Raw genomic sequence first — 17,037 nt, forward strand, 5'->3', positions numbered from 1 at the left:
TGTTGAAATTAAGGCAGCACAATAACATTACTAAAATAAGGACATCTCTCCAAAACTGACAAAAAACCCCAACATGAAAACGTAGGCTAGATGAAAGTTGTCATGAAAACCAAAACCATAGGTCAAAATTATTTATGGTTTGATATAACCACTAAATAGTGAAGCAAGGTGGTGGCAGCATCATTTAGCTGAAAATCATCAATCAATTTTCAATCTGAAATTTGTGCCGACCACATAAACAATTAATAATCATAGTTAATTATAGTAAGTAGACTAGTGCAAGTATAAACATAAAATACTTTAACACTAATAATAATTGCACATGCAGGAAGCTTAAACTAAATTGTAGGTTATGGCGAATAGTGTCAACTTGCTTATCATCATTAGTTATAAATGTGGACCAGAATGATCTGTTGTTGATCTTTATCAGGTCATTAGTCCTTTATCAGGTCATTGTCTTTTTTTTAGATCATTAGTCCTTCAGTTAGTAGTAGTCATATTTGTATAATGTATAAGAGGGTAGTTATTGGTGTGCCATATGACAGGCCAATAAGGGCCTACAGTGCAGGAACTTGTGTCCACATTGTTGAGTGTGATTAATTATTTGTGCTCAAACCATTGCTCGTTTCTAATGTCGTTCCACGAATCAGCGTTCCAGATCTGCTCGTATGTCATGTTGTGCGTTCAAATCGATGCTTATTTTTGTGCAGCGTTGATGAATAAGAGCTATTATGTGCATGTGAATAATGATGGCTACTGAACTTGATTACCCATGTCCCCTTGTGCCAGGAGCGTCTGGTGTTGTCAGTGCTACCACGGTTCGTGGTTCTGGAGATGATTAATGACATGAGCAACGTGGAAGATGAAAATCTGCAGCATCAGTTTCACCGCATCTATATCCACCGCTATGAGAACGTCAGGTAACTCCACCAAGCCTCTATTTTAATTCAAGCAGCAGACCCTTCCCTACTAATGTGTTTTTGTACATACATACGCTCAGCCTTCACTACAACTTGCATAGACCTCAATGTATATGCAGTATTACACATTTTATTATAATGATTCAGTTCCGTCCTGGTGGTGATGGAAATGGTGATCCATTTCCATTTTCAATCCATTAGAGAGATACAGACAGACAAATGTTTTATTAGACAAAATATATAACTCTAAATAACACTAGATTTGAATATATTAAACCAAGGTAGGAGTTTGAACAACGATTAAACAAACACAAACTGAAAGGATGCTTCCAACTAGAGGACTGCATAGGCTTTAAATTGAAGTCTGAACCTGGCCTGCACCCAAGATTGTTTGACCTGATATGACTGGATCCAGACAGAACTTTTTAATTTAAAGGACAAATCTGAAATTGGTTTCTCAGAGGAAATAATTGTTTTGCAAAATGCTGTATTTCAAGTCACGAAACGGTCAGTTGATCGACACATTTATTATTGAAACATTTAATCTTTTGTGTAAAAATTCCCCCAAATTTTCTTTGTTTGTTTTATAAAAAACAATATATTAGAAAAATATACATCACAAAATTATATAAAAAAATACATTTTTAAATATATGTGTGGAACTCTTGTAGTCAGTACTTAAGACACTTGTGAGATGGTTTTTGGATTAACGTAGAAGATTTTTTTCTTAAAACCCTTCCAAATGACTTGTAGTGATGTAGGTTTCATATTGTAGTTTTAAGGACTTTGTGACCACAAAACACAGCTAACGTCTGCGTTCTCCGGCTGAAGATAATTTGGCTTGAACCATCCTTATCACTGTATTTTTTAAATCCTCTTTCAGGTTGATTAATTTTTTTTAATAGACTTGAACTTCTTAACTTCCAAATATAGTATTTTTCTTATATGTATTTAGTCAGTGATGATAATTATGGTACATATACTGAATATTTATCATAAAGGTACTTTTGTTTTTTTACAAACTCAAGCTGTATGTGACAAATAGTATGTGTAGTACAATAAACTTAGTTTTTACCCCTATGATGATGCTGTAAGAAATCTGTAATCATATTCAATTATGTACTCAGAGAGAGAGAGAGAGAGAGAGAGAGAGAGAGAGAGAGAGATGTATCAGGGACTTATTGAATGAAGCATGATCAGTTACATTGCAGCAGGGAATAGTATAAAGAAAAGGACAAAGAGGCTGACATTTCAAGAACAAATCAATCACTCAGTTTGTAAGTGTGTAGTACTACCAATTATACCTTTAGTGCCATGACATTATTGAGAACAGAATTGTGTAGGGACAAGAGACAGAAAAATGTGTGTGTTTATATGTGTGTGATGCCTGTGTCTCCTGCAGTATTCTTTTTGCTGACGTAAAGGGTTTCACAAACCTGTCCACCACCCTCTCGGCTCAAGAGCTTGTCCGAATGCTCAACGAGCTCTTTGCTCGCTTTGATCGCCTCGCACATGTGAGTACCTGAAATACATACAAGCACACACACATACACACTTTCTGACTTAAGTATCTGTCTCATATGTGTGTGTTTAACTCAGTAGGATGGTAAAGCAAGGGATGGTGGTAACTCCATATTATAAAAAAAAAAAATACTCTATTACTAAATATTGTTGTTTCATTTTGCAAGTGCATTTTTAAATGATTGTGGCCAATTCTTTTATAAATATGTTTGGATTTATTATGCAGTATGCATAAGGTTGTTGCTCCTATGTCAGCTTTCTTCCAGCTTTTAGCAGCTTGGCTCACAGAACCAAGCTGTCCCTGATGAGGTGTGATGTTGATGTGCACATGAAGCCAACCTCCACAGGATATATGACAGCCTTCCAGCTGGCCACCCTGCACTTAGCAGCAATCTCCATCACTTCTGCCAGCTTCCTCAGACCCGGATCGTGTCGCCACCTGCCTTTAAGCTAGCGTGGTCTTGGGGCCTGTATGATTATGTTGGAAAGATGTATTATAGAGTGCAACTTTCCTCTCTGCTAAACTATTGGGTAGAGGTTGACATTGACATTCTAGGGTATATTATGCAAATCTAATCAGATACCCAAGCCAGACTTGTGAGACCTGTCAAAATTGGCTTTGAGACATAGTTTTGTACATGTATTGCTATTTCCCCTCACTTGCTGCTTCTGCTATGACTCATTCCTTTTTTTGTTTCTTTTTGGCTTTGGACCAGAGCCTGGACCCTGTTAATGACTTCTTGGTGTTGCAGACTGCTGGTTGCCCATTTCCACTTCTTCTTGTGCCTTCCATTCATTTCCAGTGCTCACCTGATGGCTTAATGGACTCTATCAACATGTAGCCCAGGATGATGGGATACAATTGTGTATTCCACCCAAAGAGACTTGATTCATAGATACAGTTGGGTAGTCTCTGCCACTTGTGGATGTACAAGTTGTGGTGCTGGCAGAAGTTTATAGGGTACAGCAGTGGTGTACATGTGTTGGTTGTTCTATTGCAAACACTTGGCATATATATATATATATATATATATATATATATATATATATATATATATATATATATATATATATATATATATATATATGCAAGTTCTCCCACTTAGAAATCATGGAGGGGTCTGAAATTGTCATCGTAGGTGCATGTCCACTGTGAGAGACATAATCTAAAAAAACATCCAGAAATCACAATATATGATTTTTTAACTATTTATTTGTATGATACAGCTGCAAATAAATATTTGAACACCTGTCTATCAGCTAGAATTCTGACCCTCAATGACCTGTTAGTCTGCCTTTAAAATGTCCACCTCAACTACATTTATTATCCTAAATTAGATGCACCTGTTTAAGGTCTTTAGGTGCATAAAGACACCTGTCCACCCCATACAATCAGTAAGAATCCAACTACTAACATGGCCAAGATCAAAGAGCTGTCCAAAGACACTAGAGAAAAAATTGTACACCTCCACCAAGGCTGGAAAGGGCTACGGGGAATTCGCCAAGCAGCTTGGTGAAAAAAGGTCCACTTTTGGAGCAATCATTAGAAAATGGAAGAAGCTAAACATGACTGTCAATCTCCCTCGGACTGGGGCTCCATGCAAGATCTCACCTTGTGGGATCTCAATAATCCTAATGAAGGTGAGAAATCAGCCCAGAACTACACGGGAGGAGCTGGTCAATGACCTGAAAAGAGCTGGGACCACCGTTTCCAAGGTTAGTGTTGGTAATACACTAAGACGTCATGGTTTGAAATCATGCATGGCACGGAAGGTTCCCCTGCTTAAACCAGCACATGTCCAGGCACGTCTTAAGTTTGCCAATGACCATTTGGATGATCCAGAGAAGTCATGGGAGAAAGTCATGTGGTCAGATGAGACCAAAATAGAACTTTTGGGTCATAATTCCACTAAACGTGTTTGGAGGAAGAAGAATGATGAGTACCATCCCAAGAACACCATCTCTACTGTGAAGCATGGGGGTGGTAGCATCATGCTTTGGGGGTGTTTTTCTGCACATGGGACAGGGCGACTGCACTGTATTAACGAGAGGATGACCGGGGCCATGTATTGCGAGATTTTGGGGAACAACCTCCTTCCCTCAGTTAGAGCATTGAAGATGGGTCGAGGCTGGGTCTTCCAACATGACAATGACCCGAAGCACACAGCCAGGATAACCAAGTAGTGGCTCTGTAAGACGCATATCAAGGTTCTGGCGTGGCCTAGCCGGTCTCCAGACCTAAACCCAAGAGAGAATCTTTGGAGGGAGCTCAAACTCCGTGTTTCTCAGCGACAGGCCAGAAACCTGACTGATCTAGAGAAGATCTGTGTGGAGGAGGCCAAAATCCCTCCTGCAGTGTGTGCAAACCTGGTGAAAAACTACAGGAAACGTTTGACCTCTGTAATTGCAAACAAAGGCTACTGTACCAAATATTAACATTGACTTTCTCAGGTGTTCAAATACTTATTTGCAGCTGTATCATACAAATAAATAGTTAAAAAATCATACATTGTGATTTCTGGATTTTTTTTTAGATTATGTCTCTCACAGTGGACATGCACCTACGATGACAATTTCAGACCCCTCCATTTCTAAGTGGGAGAACTTGCAAAATAGCAGGGTTTTACGCTACAAAATGAAGACAATAAACTGTTGGTAATAAATTAATACAATTTCATGGAACAAATATTCAAATTTTAGGTTGTAAATGAAGGTCAGTCCTTCTGATAGTGTTTGGGCCAGCAGAGAAGGCTTTGCTGGTCCTGACCGCCTAAATGATTTCACTATGTTAGGTAATAAGCAATTTGGGGTTAAATTAAAACCTCCCTAAAACATAAAAAAAAAAAATCTGGAACATATGCTGTTTCATTTTCCCTGCATCCACAGCCATACAGGACTCGTACGTTTGACTGACAGGGTTCTTCTTTCTATTCACAAACACAGATTTGAAATTACTTGCTGAGGACTGTTTAGCCTCACATCACTGGCTGCAATATTCAAGCTCAGCTTTGTTGCCTGAACACTACCATAAATATAAAATGAAGCTTATTTCAGGCTCATGTGACTGTTGCAGCAGCTGCTGATTGAATTACTGACTCTATCATTGAATCTGTTCTCGCAGGTTTGCGCAGAAACAGGAGTGTGCTTTTTTTTCACTGCACCATATTCAGAGCTGAATTATGTACAGGCAGTGAGGGGTTGTGCATATTGGTATTCATGTTGCAGTTTGCCAAAAACAGAAGAGTGTCTCGCCTATGAGTAAAGCTGACCCTGAATTAAAGTCAAATTTTCAAAATTTAGGCTACAGCAAGTAGCCTAGCGCCACTGTCCAACCAGTTTTTAACACTGAAATATACAGAATGCCATTAACTGCCAATAAATATGAAAATACTGAATTATTATTCCAAAAACATCAACAAAGTTTTCTTTTGCACAGAGAAGATAACATTGTTTGGAGACAGAATCTCAATGATTGAGTTTTTTATAGAGTTTATATTATACACACTACAAGTTTTTAGACACCATTCCACATTTGGTCCCCATGTGCTGTTATAATAATCTCCACTCTTCTGGGAAGATGTTGCACTAGATTTTGGAGTGTGTTTGGGGAGGTTTGTCCTCATTCAGCCTTAAGGAGGTTAATAGTGATGTCAGGTGCTAATGTAGGGTGAGGAGGCCCAGTGTACAGTCAGCATTTCAATTCATTGCAATTGTTCAATAGGGTTCAATAGGCCAGTGCATGCTACTTGAGATCTTCCGCCTCAACCCATGCAAAGCATATAGTCATAGACCTTGCTTTATACACAGGGACATTGTCATGCTGGAACAGGTCTGGGTCTCCTAGTTTAAGTGAGGAAAAAATGTAATGCTACTGCATTCAACGACATTCTGTACAATTGTATGACTTTGTAGTGACAGTTCAGGGAAGTACCACAAAAAAGTCCATTGTCCCAATACTTTCCGCTAAGTTTTTCTTTCACACTTCTGTTTTTGCAGACAAAACCAGACAGCCTGTTTTAACAAATTCACTGGTTCCTCGATGGAAAAAGAGAGACAGGCAATAGTTCACCAAGCCAAGCTTTATTTATTTACTTTCGTTTTCACCCCGGCACGTTCCTTTCCAGTACCACACCTGCGGTTCGGGGTACCTTTCCATCTTGACGTCCCCCTATCTCACTCGCGAATTGGACCGCTTTCTCTCTTTAGCTTCCGCCTGAGTTTCCAAGCGGACGGCCCAGGTGTCTGTCCAAGTGCATTTGCCGGCCAGAACGTTTTTTACCACCGTCTGTCCACGTTTATTCACTGTTTGGTGACCCTTCTGCTCGCCTCTGCTTGGTGGCTCCCTACCCGAGGCTGATGTCTCTCCACTCTTTATTGCCATCTCCGGACTGTAACAGAGTGCACTGATTAGTCTCATCAGCTGCAGGTGTTTCTTACCGCTCCGCCCTCCACTCACTCACCGCTGGCACACCTGACTTTAATCTTTTTTTTTTTGTCACAGTAGTAGTGGGTGTATGATATATTTGACTTACACAAATGTTATGTACCATTCACCAAACTTTGTACTTTTAGATACTTTGCATAGATTGTATAGTAGTGTAGTTTAGTTTTGTTGTAAATAAAAAAATGTTTAACCCTTGTAGCTTCTACCATCGTGAACCGATCTCAGTCTGCACTTGCACTATATCATTTAGTGCTAGCAGCTGAAGCATACAATTATGACTCATAGCATGGCTAATTGTGGCAGTGTGTAGTGTTTAGCAGTGATGAGCAGCGCTAACTTGTCTTTTGTTTCTGCACAGTTGTTGACAAAATCGTTAGAGCATGTAAACATCGCAGCAAGCAGGAGTAATAGATATCATTGAGATTATCATTTAATGTTCTGTCAAGAATGCAAATGTACTCTTACAGATATGTTTCTCAGGGAGATTTTACCACGATTGCTCGCGATTTTAGTCATTAGAGGAAAAGTGGCAGTAACCCTCAGTTCTTCACTTTGAATTGCCTTTCACTCAAATTTTACATTTCTTTTTATTCTTCTCCTGTCTCTCTTTTAGGAACATCACTGTTTGAGGATAAAGATTCTTGGAGATTGTTACTACTGTGTCTCAGGCCTTCCTGAACCCAGACCAGATCATGCCCACTGCTGTGTAGAAATGGGTCTCAGCATGATCAAAACTATCAGGTAATGTTTGTAAATAGCATATACATTTGGCCAATGTGTAGCTGCGGCCAATATGGCCAAAAGTAAGTGGACACCTGATTGCCACCCACTCTCCAAACTGTAGTACAAGGTCTGAAATGCTTACACTATGTCTATGTATGCTTTAGGCTTAAGATTTACCCAGCACAAAATAAGGTCATGGTTTGTCAAGGTACGAGTAAAATAACTCAAAGAGCCCTGACCTTAACCCCACTGAGCATCATTAGGATGGATTGTAAAATTGATACATGTTAAGGGGTGGATTTAAATTCTGCCAGAAGGCATTGTCATTTAACATCAGTGCCTTATTTCATTAAGGTTTTTTGTGGCTAAATGGGAAACAAGTCCACAAACTTTCAGCCAAGTGTGAACATTACCTGTAGAATTGTTGAGAATTTCTCTTTTGGAGTTGAGGGTGTTGATGTATGGTGGTGTATGGTCCAGATAATACACACAGGTGTGGAATTTGCCGCATGCTGTGTGGATATATAAGCTTTATTTGGCTTATAGCTATAAAGCCGAATGCATCCTGGAGTTGACCATGAATCATGTCGATGATTAAAAACTCAGAGGTGCTAATTGAGGACAGTGGATGGCTGTCTATTTCCATTATCTGTTAACAATGTCTTGGATTACTCAGATTTATAATCACTGACTTCAGTGTATGTCAACTGGTAAAGGGGTGCATTGCAGAAATTGTATTCTAAAATTTAAAGTCAAAAGTTAAAGTTTACTCATCTTATTGTACCTGGAGGAGACAGAAAAGAATGGATTCATGCTGTTAAAAAAAGGTAAGGATATTGGTGACCTAGTTATTGCTACTATTTTATTATTATTATTATTATTATTATTATTATTATTATATTTTGAATGCCTTATACTATTGTATTTTAACAATGAGGAACTACATGATGATGGAGGAAGAAGATGAGAAGAGTCAACTGCCATAATTCTCCCTGTGGATAAAACCTATTGGATCCCTTTAGGAACGTGGCTACGTTGTCCATGCTCTAAATAATGTGTGCAATCAGTCAGAATTGGAGGCAGGCTGTCACCGGCGGGGTGACGTCATGATCAGGAAGTATGAAACGCACACGGAGTGAAGCCGGAAGTGTGGCATAGAGACGCAGCGTCTCGTTCCCTCAGGCAACCAGGGTTACATACGTAACCTAGAGACGTTCCCTTTCAGGAACTAGAGCGGCATCGGAATGCTATGAGAACAAGAGTCCAATACCGCCACACCAGCCAACAGCATCACAGAGGTCTTGGAGGGACACTCCAGAGGACCAAACCTTAGAGGCTGCCACATTCCAGGTCGAGTGTGCTCTGACCTTGAATGGTGCGGGTAGACCAGTGGACTTGTAGCAGGACGCAATAGAGTCAATAATCTGTCTGCTGAGGGTCTGCTTATTAACAGGAAGGCCTCTCTTTGCAGGGCCGTAGCAGATGAACAATTGTTCCTCCAGGGACTTGTCCTGTAAACACAGCCGGTTCAATTTCTCCTGGTCTGGGGTCTGGAATGGAGGAGGATTAAATGCCTGGAGCCTAACAGGTCATGGGATGACCGAGGGTACCTTAGGGACGTAACCCGCTCTAGTGTGCTGTAAAGCACTGGCCATGCCTGGAGTGAAATCCAGAAAGGAGGGGGCCACAGACAGGGCCTGTAAATCACCTACTCTCCTCAGAGAGCGGATAGCCAGCAAGAAAGCTTAATAGATAAGTGCCTCAATGGAATCTCAGCCAATGGCTTGAAGGGGGGCTTGGACAGAGCCTCCAGCACAACAGCCAGGTCCCACCCAGCACTCTTGGTCCCACCAGAGACCTCAGCCTCTGGGTGCCGCGGAGAAAACGAATCAGGAGCGGGTCTATGCCCAGTGAATGCCCCAACAGGGGGGTTTGATATGCCAGAACGGTGGACGCGTAGACTGTAATGGTGGATGTAGCCAACACTTTTGCAAACTGTTCCTGCAGGAACTCCAGCACTGAACCATCTGGGCAGTGGACTGGGTCAAATTGGTGCTAAGCACACCACACAATGAACAGACGTCATCTCACGGCATACGACCTCCTCGTTGAGGGAGCTCTGGATTGAAGAATGGTCTCTAATACCTGGGTGGAGAGATTAGAACCTCAGAGCTTTGTCCCTTCAGGGGCCACAGCCACCACAGCCTCCATAGCTTAAGAACCTGGGATCTCTCCAAACATAGGCATCGCCGCATGACATTGATCGTATGGAGGGGATTGCCCTTCTGTGAAGAACCTATGGGCCCTGAGCCACCACTGAAGGGGTTTCATGTACAAAAAGCCAAGTGGAATGACATTGGATGCTGCAGCTGTGAAGCCAAGCAGTCTCTGAAACTGCCTGACAGTGAGTGACTGCCCTTCTCTGACCATCCTGACAGCCATAAGGATGGACACAATGTGGGCAGAGGAAAGCTGCATGCGCATAGTTGTCGAATCCCATATGACGCCAAGTGATGGAGAAAGAACACTCTTCCCGGCATTTAGCCGAAACCTCAGTTCCTTCATGTGAGCGAGAATGACATCTCGATGCCAGACTGCTAACTGCTCTGATCAAGCTAATATCAACCAATTATTGATATAGTTGAAGATGCGTATGCCCTGAAGTCTCAGGGGAGCTAGAGCTGCATCTACACATTTCATGAAGGTGCGGGGTGATAAGGCAAGGCCAAATGGAAGGACCCGAATTTGGTATGCTTTGACCCCAAAAGTGAACCTCAGGAACTTCCTGTGAGAAGGGAGGATGGGTACATGAAAGTACGCATGACAACCAGTCCTCGGATCTGATCTGAGACACGACCTGTTTGAGGGTCAGCATTTTGAACCGAAGCTTAATCAGAGAGCGACGTAGATCTTGAATAGGACACAACCCACTGTCCTTTTTGGGAACTTTGAAGTACTGTAGAACCTGGACTCCCAGTCTGATGGAGGGACCACCTCAATGGCCTCTTTCCTCAGTTGAGTGTCTTATTCTCATTCCATGACCAGAGCCTGCTCTCTTCCCACCAGAGTGGGACAGAGCCCATTGAAGAGACCCGAACTGAATCATATCCTCGCTCTGCAGGACCTATAGAGACACTTCTGACTATCCAGGCTGCCAGGTGCTCTCTTAAGGGTATCAGTCTCTTTTGAGACTGACTTCCGGTTCGCCTAGAGATGGGGCAGTGCCCAGCTCTAGTGACGAGACCTCCTGGTCCGCAATGACGCCGGGTGGAAACCAAGGAGGGAGCTTGCAGGAGCTGGCCATTCCCTAAAGCACATTTTGTGGCAGGGTTTATAAACTAGGTCCCTGAGGTTGCCGGAGAGAAACAGGCACCGAAGAAAAGTGTGCTACATGCCCTCTGGCCATCCCCCCAGCAAGTCCGGTCAGGACCTCTTGGTCGACGCCCTCTTATCGAAAATGACAGTCCTCAGATCTGTCACCTCACGGGGCATCGGACCAGAGGACCCCGCAAAATCCCGCACAGGATGAGAGTGCGTGGTGAGTAGCGCATCCAGCAGCCAGGCTTTGCCGCTGTCAGATTTTTTTTGCACAGGTCAGATCCAGGGGGTCAGTTCCACCGTTCGGCAAGGCTCTTGTATCTGGCCAGCCATGATGTCTCCCACGTCTAGTTCCCGCAGCAGGTCGGCTTGGTATGCCTGTAACAACGCCATGGTGTGCAGACATCCAGCGGCCTGACCTGGCAGACCCCAAAGCGGAGGGTATAATGCCGGGAGCAAAAAGCGCTTATTGAGCTTACTGGACGGAGGGGTTTTATTCTCATCGGCTGGCCAAGCTATATCCAGCTTCTGAATGGCACGTGTCAAGTGCATGCTCTCGTGGCAGGGGGAAGAACCCGCCAAAAGGCGTGCCTCCGAAGTCTGCAAACAAGAGCTGGACCGGGCAGGTGAGGTAGTAGAAAGGGGCAAGCTCGTCTCCAAACCCTTTGCGAGGTCCATTTGCGAAACCTAGGAACCGGAACGCCGCAGCAAAAGCTGGACCAGAACCGCAAGGAGTGGGGGCACCCTCCTTGAAGAGTGCCCACCAGGAGCGGAGCGATCATATAGGCATGCGAGTGCAGTGCTGGCAGTCGGCTCTCTCGAGTTCCTGAAAGGGAAACTTTACAATAACCATTGACAATGTAAAAACAACTGTTTTCTTTGAGAAGGGCTTTTGCAAAACCAAAATTATATAACTTATGTTCATAAGATGCATTTGACCTGAAAGTTTAAGTAAATGTTGCATTCATAGCTTTCCTAGATATCCTCAGTAAATAGCTATTATGCTTACACACAAGAGCATGCATTTAAATAAAACTTAATGTTTAATCCTGTGCTTGTGTTCATTTTTATTTACTTTATTTATTAGTTAAATATGATGTTTTTAGATATATGGAGATATATAGAGATGGGGTTTGGTAATATTAAATAAGAAATACATAGAACAGAAATCAATAAACTGGCCATTCATTTTAAACAATGAATAATGCAAATTCGAACTATACACATACCTATATATATATATATATATATATATATATATATATATATATATATATATATATATATATATATATATACAGTGTTTAGTAATACGAGTCAACAAAACGGAAGAAATGAATAACTTATTATAAATAATTGACTTCAAGTTTCACAATGGATATGCTCACCAGGAAAATTACGTGTCATTTCTTTTCTAACACTAGCTAACATCCCACCTCTTTTATAGCACCAATAATTTTAGGTGAGCTTCAGATTTAGCTTCTAATGCTTAAACTCACTTTAACTGGGTACTTAGTTCTGCTAGCTTTTATGGTCCTTATATCGGTGTTTCATTTATATTCTTGCAATGGGATTAATGTGTGTTGAAATTGCAGGCCAGTGAATGTGTCCCATTACGCTGTCATGTTTGTTGAACAAGCCATACACAGATTTAGCAGATTTATGCACCCATCCAGTTGTCATCCTGGGATGTTGCAGTGTCTGTGTTTATTAAATATAAATATGTATAATATGGCGTTGCTTTTGGGTTATGTGACTAATAATTGTGTCTGTAGGATGTATATTTTTGGTTTGGTATGAGTGAAAAAAAACAGGATAATTAAAGTAAATTAATAAAAGTATAATTAATTTGTGTATAGTGTCTGTGTGGATTAGTATTAATTAATGGTTATGCATTTAGGTTTTCAGTACTGATTTGAATGGTAAAGTTTTGTGCATGTGAGACTGCATTGTTTATGTGTGTAGGTATGTCCGTTCACGTACAAAGCATGACATTGACATGCGCATTGGGATTCACTCCGGGTCAGTCTTATGCGGGGTACTGGGACTGAGGAAATGGCAGTTTGACGTCTGGTCCTGGGATGTCGATATTGCCAATAAACTTGAGTCTGGAGGCATACCAGGGTAAGACAATCACATATTTTGTCAAACATTTATAAAATCAAATAAACATAATTTATGCTACCTTTTAGTTGCCTAAAATGTCTGGCTTTGTGTTATGTTATAGACGGATCCACATCTCCAAAGCAGCGCTGGATTGTCTAAATGGCGATTATGAAGTTGAGGCGGGTCATGGCAAGGACCGGAACGATTTCTTGCGCCGGCACAACATTGAGACTTTCCTGATCAAGCAGCCTGAAGAGAGCCTTCTCACGTTGCCTGAGGATATCATGAAGGAGGCCACCAACCAATCAGATCACAGAGCATCCACCACCACATTTACTGAGGGCACATGGAGTCCAGAGCTACCGTTCCACAATATAGTGGGCAAGCAGAATGTGAGTGACTTGTACATTCCACAGTAACAGAAACACACACACACACACACACACACACACACACACACACACACACACACACACACACACTGATTCTCATTATAAAATAATTGGTTTGATTTAAGTAAATAGCATATAAATGGAGATGATTAATAATAATAAAAATAAGAAGAATAAGAATTTTTATTCTCATAGGACAAAGTAGTGGCAGATTTGAGGTCATGAGGCAGTGCGTTCAACAGAGTGGGGCTCTAATGATTAAATGCACTTTAACCTATTCATGTTTTTCCACAAATGACTGAACAATTACAGACTAGGATAACCTGAGCGTTCTGATTTGGTTTATAAACAGTATGCAGGTCTGAAATACATTTGGAAGCAATACTATTAAAGTCTTTATAGACAAGTGAAAGCACTAATCTAAAAATGTTATTCTGTATTTGATTGAAAGCCGGTGTAGTGATCTAAGTGGTCTAAGAATCTGTTGGTTGAGTACACAGCATTGCAATAGCATTTTGGATAAAGGAGCATTTTTATTGTTTGAGAAAATAATAATAAAATAATATTTAAAAAAAGTATAATAAAAAAATCATTACAATCGATTAGCGTCAGACCAACATAGTTAAGCTCAGCAATTAGAGAGTTTTTGAGTTGATAAAAAAAAATCTGTTGGTAGAATAATTTTTTAGCTGATTTTGGAATATTAACACCCAGACTTCTGACATGTTTGAAAGTCAATGTCCACTATATGGACGTATGTGCTTTTTTTGAACATCTTATTCCACATTTAGTCCCCATTTGCTGTTATATTAACCTTCACTCATCTGGAAAGATGTTTCTCTAGAGTAGGAGTGTGCTTTATTAAATTTTTGCTCATTTAATGACAAGGGCATTAGTAAAGTCAGTTACTGATGTTGTTCATAAACTTTGTACTTACGTAAAAGTAGAGATACACTAGGTAAAATCTTACTCCATTATATTTGCACTTTTTACAAAAGCAAACTTAATCATATAGTTGTTTGACTTAATGCTAAAAAAACTTCATGAAGTTTAGTGTCAGGTTTGAGATTATCAATTGAGAGACATAAAATACTTGTGTATCATCAGGAAACATTTTTTTAAGATATGTCAGGTACTATAGGATGGAACCAAGTTGAAATTGACAGTATATAAACTATAATTTTGACATTTTCAGGTTTGAAACTAATAATAGATAGAGCTTTTTTGAACATTGAAAAATAAATAAATAAATACATTTAGTGTCGTTTGCCTACAGTACACTAATGAAAATGCTAAAAAGGTACTCCGAAAGACTTTCTTATGATCGAAATAAAGCTAGAAACAGCCAGGCATTTAATTATTTTTTAACCTTGTTCGCAAGGTGATTTTTGAATAGTCGTCAAATGTGTTTTGTGCTAGAACATGAATATGAATTTGATCCATTTCAGACACATTAATAAAATCAGATATCAAATTATCTAAATTTTTTTACAGTCTTTGCATTTTCCCTGGTCACAATTATGTAGGATGTATAGTATTTTTCTTTCATTTAATAATGTATCTCTATGTATTACTTCTCCGAGGTTACACTTATTCTCCAGCAGAAGAGCAAGGACCATATAACATAGTGTTTATGTTAAATGTTGGTTTCTTCCATAAGAAAGTATTTTTTTGCATTTATCAGTAGAATTAAAATAAGCGATGTGATGTTTAAAACATAGCATCAGCATTACAGCAGTATTGTATAAAATCTATACAATATTGCTATGGTGCATTACTGGTGGCTTGTAAAAGACAGTTAGTCTTAAACAGTGCTATAATTGGAAAGTGGCAGTATGTACGACACAGGGGCAGAGCTACTGTGGTTCTGAGCACTGGGGCTCATAAGCCAGGTGGCAAATTGTTTACTCCGAACTGTGGCTAACAGCACTATTTATATCTACATGAAAACACTATTTTCTCCATTTAAGAAATCTATCATGTTCCTTCTGCCTCTTAGAGGCAGACAAAGACAGCCAAATAAATCTACTAAATTATTAGGATTTACTTTTCTGTTATAACTAATGCATTACAACTAAAGCTTTTTATCATGAAATATTACACTTTTCTGCATTCTGTATTTTCAGAGGTAGTGTTTAGAACTTACAGTGTACTAGTTTTAAAGCAACAAGATTCATATAAAACATTCGCATGTGCATTTTACTATTTCTTAAACAATCAGTAGCCTGGTAGCTCTTTCATGGCCAGTAGTAATACCTAAACTAGTGATAGGAAGATCAGATTTTTGAATCTCTTCCATCAAAATGAACAAATGTTTTTATGAGTCATTTAGTTAATTTTGTTCCTTTGATCAAACTTAATTTATACATTTTCAATAAGCAGATCCCCCCAAGATGTCTACATACACAAACCTTGAACTTAGTTCCAATATGACAATGAATAAAAATATGACATTGCAGCAAAGGACAAATTATAATAAACAGATCATCAAAAGTAGGACACCTCTCATATCTTCTGGTCCGTGTTGTTGGGTGAATCCTATAATTATTTTAACAATCATGTCAAGATTTAGACCAAAAACCTAATCTATTGCATTGTGTAGCGTCTCTGGGAGTCACATGACAAAAGAACAAACGACTCAGACCAGAGGACTCATGAGATGAACTACCCAATTCTGTTTCCTATACATAACTTACATAACATAAGAAATTAATCACTCTTTCAATGTTCTTGTTCTTCTGAGTCACATTAAGAACTTGTTCAAAATGACCCATTACCCATTTAAACCTAAGCAATTTTAAAAGTAATGCATAATGTCTCTGTCCAGTTTCAAAATGGCCCAAATGTGATGCTTCCATATGAGTTTATTGTAACAGAACAGTTCAGGTCAGTTTCAGAAAAGGATCTTGGCTCTATGGAACTGTTAAACAAGCTATTAACAATGGCAAGATGGTGTAGCATTATAGAATTTTTTCACAAATGGATTCAAAAAGTGGATCGTGTAATAGGTGAAGTGGTAGCTCAGAGATTATGATGTTGCAAGCAAGCTGCCACTTCTGGCCCCTTGAGAGAGGCTCTTAATGCTCAACTGTTTAAAAGATGAAATGAGATCATTGTAAGTCTCTCTGGACAAGGGCATCTGCCAAAATGCCATAAATGTAAATGTTAGTATAATCCTTTTAACAGTGTACATTGTCTCAAAGCAGCATCACAGAAATAAAGAGATAAAATGGTTATAAAGTTGTATAAATAGGTGTATAGGTTTAGTCCCTACAAGTTGTTTCTTATAATTGTACGTTATAATGAGGGAGCCATGGATCACTGTGGCAAGAAACCTTGAGAGGAGCCAGACCCAAAAAGGTGGCCGAATGTCCATTCATTGCAGTTCCAACACTGTGTACTTTTCAGTGCAGAACTGTTAATGAAAATGTAATTTTGTTGATAAAAATGAGGCATTATAAATTTTCATTAGTATTGTGCTCTTCTCCTGGATAAAAATTCTTCTTCAACGTTTCAGGTGTTGTTTAGAAGCATTACAGTCCAAAATGATTCGCAGGAGCTTCTCATACAGATTAATGGTGTTGAAGGCTTTTTTCTTGGTATGTGAGCTGCT

General features: G+C 39.8%; 1 protein-coding gene across 2 annotated transcripts in view; it reads left to right on the top strand.

The window, feature by feature from the left end:
• The window catches only part of adcy8 (adenylate cyclase 8 (brain)), a 76,795-nt gene that overhangs the window by 32,697 nt on the left and 27,061 nt on the right, over positions 1–17,037 (top strand). For both annotated transcript variants that reach the window (XM_046876541.1, XM_046876542.1), the window contains 5 exons: positions 790–920; positions 2,323–2,434; positions 7,499–7,626; positions 12,892–13,050; positions 13,154–13,424. In XM_046876541.1, coding sequence (XP_046732497.1) covers positions 790–920; positions 2,323–2,434; positions 7,499–7,626; positions 12,892–13,050; positions 13,154–13,424 — 801 coding nt within the window. The remainder of the gene's footprint in view (positions 1–789; positions 921–2,322; positions 2,435–7,498; positions 7,627–12,891; positions 13,051–13,153; positions 13,425–17,037) is intronic.

Source organism: Silurus meridionalis, chromosome 20 (genome assembly GCF_014805685.1).
Source record: "Silurus meridionalis isolate SWU-2019-XX chromosome 20, ASM1480568v1, whole genome shotgun sequence".
Lineage (NCBI taxonomy): Eukaryota > Metazoa > Chordata > Actinopteri > Siluriformes > Siluridae > Silurus > Silurus meridionalis.